The following is an 11,750-nucleotide window of genomic DNA, read 5'->3' as shown; positions in this document are numbered from 1 at the left end:
TATTACTTTAGCAATGAGAAACGGAAAGATAGTTGATTACATGAAACTATTACAGCAACGAGAAAATTAGCAACTGCAACTTTGAGACATCTTGACACAAACTAGCCGACATTCAAAACACACACAGAGAAAAGTACCTATACAACAACTCTGTGTTCTCTGAACAATGAATAGTCTGGCAATCGATGATAAAAAGACTAGATTATATGACATCATTGTATGCACATACTGTATACACTAGTTTCACAATCAATAATAACAGCAATGGTACTAAAGTAAATTATGAAGTAGAGGAAACTAGTTCACTACAGCCAACTGGTGAATCTCTATCACAAGTACATCCATTGCAGTCACGACCAGAATGGACAGAAGCAAGACATTGTGACAAGTGTTTGTTTGTCTCATCACACATATTACCTTTAGTCTTGCATGAATTAGGACTACCTAATGGACGAATGGCCATCTTCGAACTTGCCATAGGTGAACGTAATGTCTTCTCAAAGTCAAGCAGCTGACCCATAAAATTCAAATTGGGAGAAATATTTGGCCTCTTGGATTTCACAAACCTGTTGTGCATAACTTATAAATGACCACACTGAAAATGTGAGCGAAGGGTTAGCTGACCTGTATGCTTCATCTAATGAACATTTCTTATGATGCATAATGTAAGCAATAGCAACAGTGGCTGATCGAGAAATGCCAGCAAAACAGTGTACTAACACACCAGAGTTATGTTGCCTTGCCTCATCTAAAAGAAACAAAGAACACACTTAACTCTACGATTGCACACGTGCACGCACGCACACACGCACACACGCACGTGCACACACACACACACACACACGTGCATGCACACACACACACACACACACGTAAAACAGGTACGTAGACAAACAACAAATAAATGCCAAGTAACAAGCCACAGACAAACAAACAACATGGACACACTCAGTTTAAGGAACACACGCTTGTTCCTTCTTCCAAGAAAACACAAAACATGCTATAGTTACTGTACAGCTAATAAAGTACAACAAGTCGGAAATCACTAGTCAACATAAACGACAAACACTCAACATCAGTAATCACAATATGAATTCAACTTACCAATAAAACCAATAGCTTTGTTAAAATAAACAAGAAGATTCTCATCTCCTGAATCTCTCACTGGCAGTCTCAAAAACTTCACGTGCTCTTCAAATTGAGGCTCACATTTGTCTGTTACATTCATGACATACTTTATGTTGTGACTTTGTATAACTTGCCAGTCTTGTGCATCTCTTTGACATCCCAAATAAAGAAATGGCAACACTTCAGTAACAGTGGTACACACCAAGTCATTACAGCTGGATTGAAAACGACCGGGATACAGTTGACAACTCTGTTGTCCAACACAGAAGGCTGGAGCTAAGGCAATAAAACTAGAAAACCCACCTACAAACAAACAAATTTAAATTTCAAGTAATGCAAGACCTAGAGAAGCTATGTGTCTGTGTCAATATAATTAAAAACAGAATGAGACAGACCACAAATAAGATTTCGACTTCCTCATACATGCTAACACTAACAACATGTGATTATCGACCATCTTAAAAAAGCTTGGAAGCAGCTGCTATATGTGCAAACTTCATTATAGTTGACTAGTCTACTAAAGAATTTACAAGAACCCTTTACTGTAGTCTCATACAGTAAATCTTTCATGCTAATCAACACAACATCTAGACCCTGACACACCCTACAAACTCTGCCAAAGCCAGTAGACTTCTGCAGCACTTCTTGAAAAACAAACAAAACTTGTATATGATGACATATTTATAGTCTACAATTTAAGCCTCTCTTTCAAACTGACATACAGATGCTAAATACAACTGCATAACCTCTACAGCCAAACTATCACAATAACTGAACTGTTGCTTAGCTGTCCAACGCTGACAAGGTAACTCGAGCCACTTCTGTGCAGGGGCGTAGCATGACCTCTAGAAATGGGGGGCCAAACTTCACAATGGTAGGAGACATGCCCACTTTTATGACACGCCTACTTTTATTGGCTTCTAGTAGACTGGAAAAGGGTGGTGTATACTATATACAGCTTTGGTCCTCACACCTTTTTACAGTCCACAATTTTTGTGGCCACGCCTATAAATGATGGGGTATAGCCCAGTCTAGCCCATGCCACACTACACCGCCCCTGTTCTGTGTGATAAATACGTTACTCAGCATGCAATGCATTTGAATGCCCAAAAATTCGTAAATATCTTTCAAAATGCAATAAGTGACCAAGAGCTGCTTCATAAATACTGTAAAAATGACTGCCTCACATACCATCACCAGGTCAGCTAATCCTGCCAAAAATCACATCGGAAACCCTTATGATGCAGAAAGGAATTAATTTCTAAAACTGGTTAAGACATGGCCTCATCTTCAATGCGGCACCAGAATAACTAATCAATTTAGCACTAAAATATGAGCGTGATTATCACACTGAGGCTTTCCACCCTCCACCACTTCATTGTTACCTCCCTACATTCAGTCTCTCTCTTTCACCCCACAGGTGTACCTCTAACACAATAACTCCTACCATGTAATAAATAAGCTACCATTCCAGTCGACTACTAAACAAACTGCATGTACGCAATAAACATTGCATAACGTACGTACATGCGCTAAAGGCGGGTATTGCAAAGTCAAGAATAGCGCGCAAAGCAAACGAGACAAAATGGGAAATGCACTGCTCTTGAGCAACGCATGCACTCTGCTTGAGCACATGCATGAGCACTAACCAACTGAGGCAATCAATGAATCATACACCGGGCCCACACTTGCGCAAGCGCTCACCCACCTGCTAGTTTGTACGTTTCAGTAAACAGTCCTTTCATCTTGGTCGCTAGCAGTTCAGTAAACTCGTCCTCAACGTCTCCATACAAAACAGCCACCGACCCGATGCTAGCTCGATCACCGAGCAGCTCTTCCACGCTAATCTTGCCCTGTTGTAGTCTCCGCTTCACGAGCTTGTTTCCACACACGTGAACGCAGTCGCGGACGTGACCGGCGTTGAATTGCGCCAGACCACGCGTGTCGACAATCAGCATGTCCTCGCACATTTCTCGGTCCATCTGCCTGCTCTCGAGCCATCTGGCTAGCTGTTCGGCACTCACAGTGTCACAATCGCCTTCGGACGGCGACAGTGTAGTTGAGGATAAACCCCGCGTCAAACTCTGTCCACAAGTTGCCATCATGAGTGTAGAGATAGACACACAAATACGTCGTCAAACGGTAGAGATAGTTGGTGGGAGTATATATAGAGTGGTATTCAACACACCGGGTCTTGTCAAGATCCTACAAATCGAGCTACTCCGTCGCAGTCTCTAGTTTTGTGTCGGGTGAGTAACCGATGACGTCAGGATGACTTGAACAAGCAAAGACTCGCTGATCTCTCGGTCTCAAGATTATAGCTGCGATATAGATGACGTTAGGGCTCGATGAGTAAGTTGCTATACTTGGAACGCGACGTAATGCCAACAGTGACAAACAGTGTCGGGAGTCTAACAAAAATGACATCACGAGTAGCCAATCAGCATGCGTCATTCGATGACATCATTAATTATGTCACGTGATTAAGTTTGTTGACAAGCACGTTGCATTGCTTTGACAATTAATTTTGTAGAGCTTTGCTGTTCTGTCTACGATGAGTGAAACAGCCATTGCTCATCACTAACAAATTCTTCAAATTGTACTACTGTAATATTTAATTAATTTCAAGGGTAGATTCACCTAGCGCGCGCTATAAACTTTTAAAAAGCGACTCTGCAACGCCAAATTTGCTATACTTGACATTTTTGGGGCTAAATCAGCATTCTATTAAAAGTGCAGCAAGTCTTCAAAGCTTCACAAGTAGCTTTTTGTCGCGGGGGCCCATTCGCGTGTTAGCTGACTTCGTGAAAGAAACGTCACTTTACTTAGTGCAGCGTCAAAATGTTACTTACTGTTTAGGACAGCTACTAACACACAAGTGGTCGCCACTAGCTAACTAGAGAACTCAAACAGAGCAGACAGACGCACAAACACGGAATTTCGCCGGGCACGCAATGATTTCAATCGAAAACTATTAGAAAAGTAAAGCGCTCGCTAAATGTAAACAAAAAAGAGAAACTTGAGCTCAGCATAAAGTTCCACCTCCCAACTTGCTCGCCACGTCGCTGTCACGTGACGAGCATGCGCACCAAGTAGGTGCACCAAAGATGTTGAGAGGGGCGATCGTTCGAGGTTAGCAACGCCTGCCCGTGTTTTCGTTGTCGTTTCTGACAACGTCGATTGCCTGATTTCTTCTAGGGCTGTCGTCTGCCGGTACGTTATCCGGGAGATTTTGTCAGCGATATGTCGGGTAAGTAACTTCAATACGCCACTGTTGCCTACTCAGTGGCCACTGATCATTATGTGCTACTTCATAGTGCTACTGGATGTTCCGCTCATATTTGTGCTTCGAAACCAACCTCGTGCAGCAGTGGGAGCAGTAAGTTTGACGTGTAGTGACAAGTTGTGCTCTCTTGAGGCGTTTGTATACGTTTAGAGCGTACTCTAGCTACTGATACAAAGAAAGTGAGGTCACTTCGGGCCATGATTGAAGAGAAAACGGGAGTAACAGGTTGCTAGTAACAATATAATAATAATTATTAATTAAAATTTTTTATTGATGACGTAACAGCGTGAATCTACGCATGCTCTTACTCTAATCTGTTGAAAATTGATAGTACAGTCAGACCTCGTTATTATATATTCCGACCATGATTGTTCCTGTTGGACTAATGCGACTGTTGGATTATCGTAAATTGAGTAGTTTTTCAGAAAGTGAGGATGTTGGATTATTGGATGTTGCAATAACGAGGTCTAACTGTTCATTTGTTGCCAAATACACGTACTTGTGTCTGTTGCCAAGTTGGTAACACACGGGGGAAGTCGTGTCATCTCTGTAGGCTACTAAACATTTCTTATTTACATCCACAGCAGTTTTATTTGGTGTGTTTGCTCACGTGGTGTTGTATTGTAGGTCCGTGGGTTTTGGGATTAGGATTAGGAGCTTGGCTTATTTCTAAAGAAATATACATTGTTGGTCCTGAGGTAGGTTGCAGTTGTGTGCTTGTAAGACTGATGTTGAGTGTAGGTAGTACTGACCATAGTGTTCTTTACTATTCAGACGGTTGAAGCTACAGTCATTCTGGGTACGATGTATATATTGTATCGGAAGGTTGGAGGTCAGATTGGAGAGTTCTTAGATTCTCAAGCTCAAGTAAGAGATTGTCACAGTTAAGCAAATCTGACGTGTGATTATTGGATTTATGTAGGAGAAACTGGATGCAATGAACTCGAAACGTGAAGCGTATGTTAGTGTGTTGAAAGATGCGATTCAAGATGAGAAAAGCACAGAAGAGGAAGTTGGAGTACTAAGAGATATTTTTGAAGTGCACAGAGTAAGAAAGTTTGAAACACAATCTTTCTACAGGAAAACGTTTAGTTTCTGTCTTTTTACGTTTTACATTGAACCTTCTATGTAGTTTGCACGTTCAGTTACACAGATAGTTGACATTCACGGTTCTTTGACTCTCGAATTAAGTGCAGTGGCGGATCTAGAGGGTGGCACAACAGGCACGCACCTATCCCTTTTGAGATCGGAAGTACGTGGAGAGGCAGTCAATAGTCAGGAATTTCCAGTGTCTTGGCGGTGTTTGGACCCTCGGTAGCCGATCAGTGAAAGGATCTTCATATATATTTGAATATCGCAAGTTTTGTTAATTTGGTTATTAGTAATTAGTAATTAAGTTAATATATCATCTTTCTGATTTTTTGTTTTGTGATGTCACATTGCCAGTATTCTATAATGCGCTTGCCCCTTTCAGAAACTCTGGATCCACCACTGCAATGTGAGTGTTTGTACTCTTAACAGTATAAAACTGTTTGTTTCTTATTGTCATTGGATGTTTCTTATACCGATTTTACACTAGACGATTTGACGGAGGTGCTAATTTGGCTCCCTGTAAATGATGTTGGCTAGAGTTAAGTGCATTTAGCCCATACACTTAGCTTGTGCTAAATTAGTCTGAGCTAATGGGGCAGGCTCCAGCTAAACCTAACCACTTGTTACATATTTTCATGTTACTGGGCAACACTACATATAGTATAATTCACTCTGCTTATTCTCGTATTTCTCGTCCCATATTCGCAACCTTGAAGACTTTGATGAACATGTCAAAGAATCTTTTAGAAAGGTTTTGCGCCTGAATTGATGAAATAAGATTAGAAGCAAAACCAGTAGCGTCTTCTTCGTGCCCTTGTGCAAAGCATGCCAAATGCAGCAGCACCACCATGCCCAGTTAGCCTGGCTAGTCTAAACACGCCACCAATCATGCCAAATTAGCATGTGCCAATTTGGCTTGAGTCAAATCTTCTAGTGTAAAGCCTGGGTGGGTAAAAGTTGCTGTGGTTGTGTCATTAATTAATTAGCATTACTACATACCGTATTACCCTGCATTTTGCTGCATGCCGGTTTATGCCGTGGTTTACCAGGGTGCCGGTATACCCCGGGGTTTAGCGGCATGCAGCAAAATGCGAGGTAAAATGTGCAACCCAGAACGCATTCATGGTACGCAAGAGCTGCTAGAGAAACACTATCTAGTATGCAACTGCTGCCACTATCATTGTGCTAAGTTGAAGTAGAACTACCAGTACCATTATATACCATGAAGCAACTCTAATAACACAGCAAAAGTAGAGCAATAAATGTCAGTCATCTTCAACGTCCCCTTCTCCTTCTTCCTCATTTTCTAGTTCCTCCTCGGTGTCAGTAAGACCACTATGCTCTTGTAGTAGTAGCGAAAGCACCATGCAGTTCCGCCATGATGAACTGAAGAGTGGGCATGAGCTATCAACATCTACTGCCTCGCCTACCCCGAGACTCCCCCTGTCTATACGGGCATGCCGGTTTAGTTACCAGACTGAGTCAGAGTGCTTTTTGGTAAAACTCGCTTTTACCGGCATGCAGCAATATGCAGGGTAATACGGTACTATTAGTAGGGTAAACCCATTGGTGTCACCAGATGTGTGTAGACACTCACACATCTCTATGTCTTTCTCACTCTTTAACTTTGCTACATTTTAGGGTGGTCTCACTCATGGTAGCCTACTATTTCACATGTAGTGTAAATGTTGTCATGGTTTTTGTAGGAGAACAATGCGTTGGCCTTGGAAACTGAGCACAGGAAGCGGTTGGCTGAAGTTCATTCTGAAGTGACCAAACGTTTGGTATTCACTATGCTCTTTGAATTGTACTCTAAGATTTACTATACTGTAGTACATGTAATATTGTTGCAGAACTTTAAAGTAGAAGAAGAATCTCTTGAAAGACGACTTCAGCAAGAGCATATTGTGGATTGGCTTGTCAATTCGGTGCAAGCAAGCATCACTCCAGCACAGGTATGGCATTGTTACCCAGTTAGCAAGACAATTTAATTTAAAATGGAAGTAGAAATGTGCTGAGATGGGTGAGGTCCTCTAGAGCAAATTGTATTTGCAATAAATAGTCCTACGGCCCACAGCAGAAATGCAGCTGTTTTTCTAAGTTCCGTAACCCCAACAGTCCGATCTAAATTTTATTAGCTAAATCGCTAGTCTAGGACTAGAATAGGCTGTTTGTTTGTCTAGAGCCAAAACGAAGTGTCCTTTCATAGAGAACGGGGCGTCTCTAGTCGTCACCTAGTTGTCATGACAACCTACACTGCCGTTGTCTAAACCAGCTTCTCACTTGCTGAAACAGGTTGCTTTATACTTGATTATTCATTGTTCTGCTGAAAATCAAAGCTTGAAGCCTCACGTTTGTGCGAGTCAGGACTTCCGTGTTTATTATCCGGGACATGACAAAGTGTATCTCTGTGATTCTACTGCTGTTACAACTGCAGCTGCAACATTAACTGCTACAGCAACTACTACCAGAACTCTTACTACTGAGTTTAGGACCTGAACAAGAACACTGGCCATTCAGGTCAATTAAATTTTCACAGCATGCGGTATAGTCTATCTGTAAGTACCGGTGAGTCGAAGTCATCATCCGGTAAGTCACGTGCAGCTCGCATAGCATGCGTTGTAGTGACGGTAAACACATCCATGAATTACATGTTGCATTACATCATTCGTATAGTACATTGCTGCTTTAGTGTGGTGCAATCTAGGAATGATGTAATAATAATATAATAATAATAATATTTATTTCTATCGCATCACCACAGTAATGCAGTTCCCACTGGGGCAGACTAACACACGTACAACACACAGCTAGTGCTGTAGCTAGACATTCTTTTTAGGGCTAAATGTGTACTGTCACTACAACCCTCACTTTTACAAGTGTTAAAATTTCTCTCACTGTGCCTACAACTCAACTATTCAATTGAGACGCACTACTTTCACTTTTTCAAATTGTCTTTACTTGTAAGTGTCCGGTTGAGTCACAGTCATCATCCGGTAAGTCACGTGCAGCTGTGGCTGTCGTACACCGAAATGGTAGGTATTCTTCTTGATTATATTCGTTCAACTCGAACAGGTGATTGAAAGTTACACTTGCTGACTATACGAAAGACGATACCCTGGTTCTTTGCTTACGACAGAGTAATTATAGCAGGGTACCTGACGCTCTACTGGTGTGAAATGACTGTTTTACCTAAGACTCATCTAGATGCCCATGAGGAATTTCGTAAAGGCGAATTTTGTGTGCAACGCAGTAACTGGGCATTTAGGCAAATTCCAGTAGACCAAGCAATTGAACAAACTATTAATCGTGACTCGAAGACCAAGGGCGGCATTATAGGTTTTAGTCAAAAACCCGGAGCTGTCCAGAAATGGATTGCTAGCGCTCATCGGCGTGCTGGGATCTCCCGAAACTGTTTGAACATGGCAGGACTGTGCGAAAACACAAAGAGATTGCACAAGGATTGTGGAGCAAACCGTATCAAGAAAGATGAAGCTTCTGTACAGGCAGTTCTTGAATCAATCAAAACAGGAAGCAATCCATTTGCAGTTGAAGACATCACTAATCTTTTTAGTACTTCGTCTGATCTCGTTGTCACAGATGACATAGCAGCAGATATACTAAATGCTTACACCATCGGAGAAAAACGTTTTGTTCAGTTTGTTAACGAAAGACTGAAGTCCTCAAAAGGCCTGTCCACACTAGACCAGAATGGATCGCGATCCAGTTGCCATTGTGGACAGGCCTAAAGTTAGCTTTTACGATCCTCTTCCCAAACTGAAGCTTAAGACATTCTCGGCACAGGTAAAAACAAAATCTGTAAAAGTGAAAGCACATGAAGTAATCGTGCGTGCTGATCGAAACCTATTTGCTAGGTTACTAATTGTAGCACAGACTAGATCTTTAAATATGCGTGATGTTCTTTGCTGCGAACTAGGTCCTCTCCCTTGGTCTCTAGCGTCAGTGGATGGAAGCTTGGCAAAAACTGCAAAGTCAAAACTGCTCGATCTGTTAGAGAAAGACATTCCTCCTGCTGAAAATGTGCCTGGCAATGCTGCGTGGATGATTGATGCCATGGCATTGCTGCAAAGTTTATGGACAATCCCAGCTACATTTGCAGATCTTGCCATGAAGGCGTTTGATGTAGCTACAGCAGCTTTCTTGTCTGGTTTTGTGGTCGACAGATACCCTACTCATAACATCAAACGTTGCGAACGAAGCCAGAGAGCAAAACAGGGAATCGTAAAAATTAACATAGCTAATTGATTGCAGAAGTGTCCATCACAGTGGAAGAAGTACTTATCGCTTGACAGTAACAAGACAAATCTCTCAGAGTTTCTCTTGCAAGAATGGATCAGACCAGAATATGCTGAACGTCTTCATCATCGCCTATTCTACGTGACTCACGATGACAAATGCACCCTTCTAACAAGCAGTGATGGAGTTGCAGTTACTGCCCAATGTGTAGCAGATCTGGAATGTTGTCATGAAGAAGCTGCCACTTGTTTGCTACTTCATGCAGCACATGCGGCTGCTATGGGTTTTGCAAGTGTAGTGATACGATCACCAGATACGGACGTTACCATTCTGGCTTGCTCTTTGTGTCCTGGCATCCCCACTTGCATATTTTTTCGAACAGGGACTAAAACGCACTCACGGTTTATTGACATTCAAGCTGTGAGAAATTCCGTTAGTGAAAACGTTTGCGACACACTTCTAGGATTACACGCTCTAGCTGGCTGTGATACTACATCTGCTTTCAAAAGGCGAGGGAAAAAGACTGGTTTACAATTGCTGCAATCGAATTCGCAATTATGTGATGGTATTCAACGACTTGGTGGTACATGTAGTGTTTCTGATGATTTGTTTACTGTATGCGAAACATTTGTTTGCCAGTTGTATGGATCAAAGACGAATTCCATTAATGACTGCAGGTACGAGCTGTTCTCTGTGAAGGGTGCACAAGGCGACAATCTTCCCCCAACCCAGGACGCACTACAGATGCACTGCAGAGAGCTAACTATCAAGCCGCAGTTTGGGTAAGAGGTCTTCAAGCAAACCGGTTGTACCCTCTCCTTGTGGGTATGGGTGGGAAATTGCGAATGATCAATTAACAATGAAATGGATGACACAGAAACCAGCACCTGATGACCTACTGGTTTTAGTCAGTTGCCGTTGTCATACCGGATGTAGTTCACGTCGACGTTCTTGTGTACGTGAAGGGATGCCTTGTACAGATGCTTGTGGTTGTGAAGACTGTGACAACCAAACCGCTTCATGTAGACGTGAAACAGACAGCGAAGGGAGTGATGATGAAGCAGAGTTCTAGAGCAGCTGACTTACCTTTAGCTAGTTGTTAATTTGCTTCAAGTTTGCTGCACACATAGCAATAATATAGACTAGAAAGACACATTTAGATTATTTTCTTTATTTTGACAAAGTTAAAATACTATATAGTTAGACTACTAACTTGATTAGATAAGATGGATTAGAGAAGATTGCCGTTTTGAGTAATAAACCTTGGTTGCTATGGCAACACAGAGTATTTTGGTTCTAGTACTTTGGACACTCTTTCAGACTAACTAATGTTAAATTTGCACTCTTCTATGTCGTTTGTCGAGATATCAATAATAAAATTTAGATCGGATCGTTGGGGCGACGGACTTTTGAAAAACTGACCGTGGGCCGTATGACTAAAAGGTAATAGTGGCAGCTCACATGTGAGTACCAATTGTGTAAGAGATTCTTGGAATTACTAAGTTGAACCCACTGACAATTGAACGTGCAATGTGTTGAGATCTGGATTGTTTATTCGTTGTAAAGAAGGTGCTTCTTTGTAGTAATGCGTTTCAATGTGGATTTTTACTTTGCTATACAAGACAATAGTAAGCTTCTGGGTTCGAATGCAAGTCGTGTAGACCGTGACATTCTAGAATACTGTAGAGTATCATGATCTTGCTTTTAGAGTTTACTGGTTTCTTTATGTATCGTGGTATGTGTGCACTAAGAGGCATTTTGTTGATTTGCAGGAGGGCCAAATGGTGAAACAGTGCATTGCTGATTTGAAGAAGATGGCCATACCTGTGTAGTAGGTCACACTTTATAGTAACAGTACTATACCTGTATTGTCATGCCTGGTCAGTGTGGTTTCTTCATGATACTGAGCAAGTTAATGTTTGTCAACAACATCAATATGAATATTTATAGTGTGTACCACATTTCTAGTCTTTCTGGACTCAACACT

The 11,750-nt window shown here is 41.7% G+C and overlaps 2 protein-coding genes across 2 annotated transcripts; one reads left to right on the top strand and one right to left on the bottom strand.

Annotated features, from left to right (window-relative positions):
- Window positions 1–29: 29 nt before the first annotated feature.
- On the bottom strand, window positions 30–3,558 carry LOC134186379 (dual specificity protein phosphatase 16-like). Its single transcript, XM_062654338.1, has 4 exons — window positions 2,837–3,558; window positions 1,105–1,431; window positions 625–748; window positions 30–566 (listed from the first exon to the last, which is right to left on the bottom strand). Exons 1-4 carry the CDS (start codon window positions 3,231–3,233, stop codon window positions 281–283), a joined length of 1,134 nt encoding a protein of 377 aa, XP_062510322.1. The 5' UTR covers window positions 3,234–3,558; the 3' UTR covers window positions 30–280.
- A 601-nt stretch (window positions 3,559–4,159) lies between these two features.
- On the top strand, window positions 4,160–11,718 carry LOC134186963 (ATP synthase F(0) complex subunit B1, mitochondrial-like). Its single transcript, XM_062655067.1, has 10 exons — window positions 4,160–4,260; window positions 4,327–4,378; window positions 4,446–4,507; window positions 4,565–4,639; window positions 5,042–5,112; window positions 5,189–5,281; window positions 5,337–5,462; window positions 7,213–7,290; window positions 7,360–7,461; window positions 11,536–11,718. Exons 1-10 carry the CDS (start codon window positions 4,236–4,238, stop codon window positions 11,593–11,595), a joined length of 744 nt encoding a protein of 247 aa, XP_062511051.1. The 5' UTR covers window positions 4,160–4,235; the 3' UTR covers window positions 11,596–11,718.
- The last annotated feature ends 32 nt before the right edge of the window (window positions 11,719–11,750 follow it).

Source organism: Corticium candelabrum, chromosome 11, assembly GCF_963422355.1.
Source record: "Corticium candelabrum chromosome 11, ooCorCand1.1, whole genome shotgun sequence".
NCBI classification, from domain to species: domain Eukaryota; kingdom Metazoa; phylum Porifera; class Homoscleromorpha; order Homosclerophorida; family Plakinidae; genus Corticium; species Corticium candelabrum.
Note: the sequence above shows the minus strand (reverse complement) of the source record. Positions and strands in the feature narration are given on the sequence as shown.

What these genes read in the sequence shown, in the direction of transcription:
- LOC134186379 (XM_062654338.1), bottom strand. Translation starts at nt 3,233, where the DNA reads ATGATGGCAACTTGTGGACAGAGTTTGACGCGGGGTTTATCCTCAACT. An exon ending in TGAAACGTACAAACTAGCAG is followed by an intron (nt 1,432 to 2,836) that starts GTGGGTGAGCGC and finishes GTTTGTTTGTAG; the next exon opens with GTGGGTTTTCTAGTTTTATT. An exon ending in CAAAGCTATTGGTTTTATTG is followed by an intron (nt 749 to 1,104) that starts GTAAGTTGAATT and finishes TGTTTCTTTTAG; the next exon opens with ATGAGGCAAGGCAACATAAC.
- LOC134186963 (XM_062655067.1), top strand. Translation starts at nt 4,236, where the DNA reads ATGTTGAGAGGGGCGATCGTTCGAG. An exon ending in TTTTGTCAGCGATATGTCGG is followed by an intron (nt 4,379 to 4,445) that starts GTAAGTAACTTC and finishes GCTACTTCATAG; the next exon opens with TGCTACTGGATGTTCCGCTC. An exon ending in AGAGAAAACGGGAGTAACAG is followed by an intron (nt 4,640 to 5,041) that starts GTTGCTAGTAAC and finishes GTTGTATTGTAG; the next exon opens with GTCCGTGGGTTTTGGGATTA.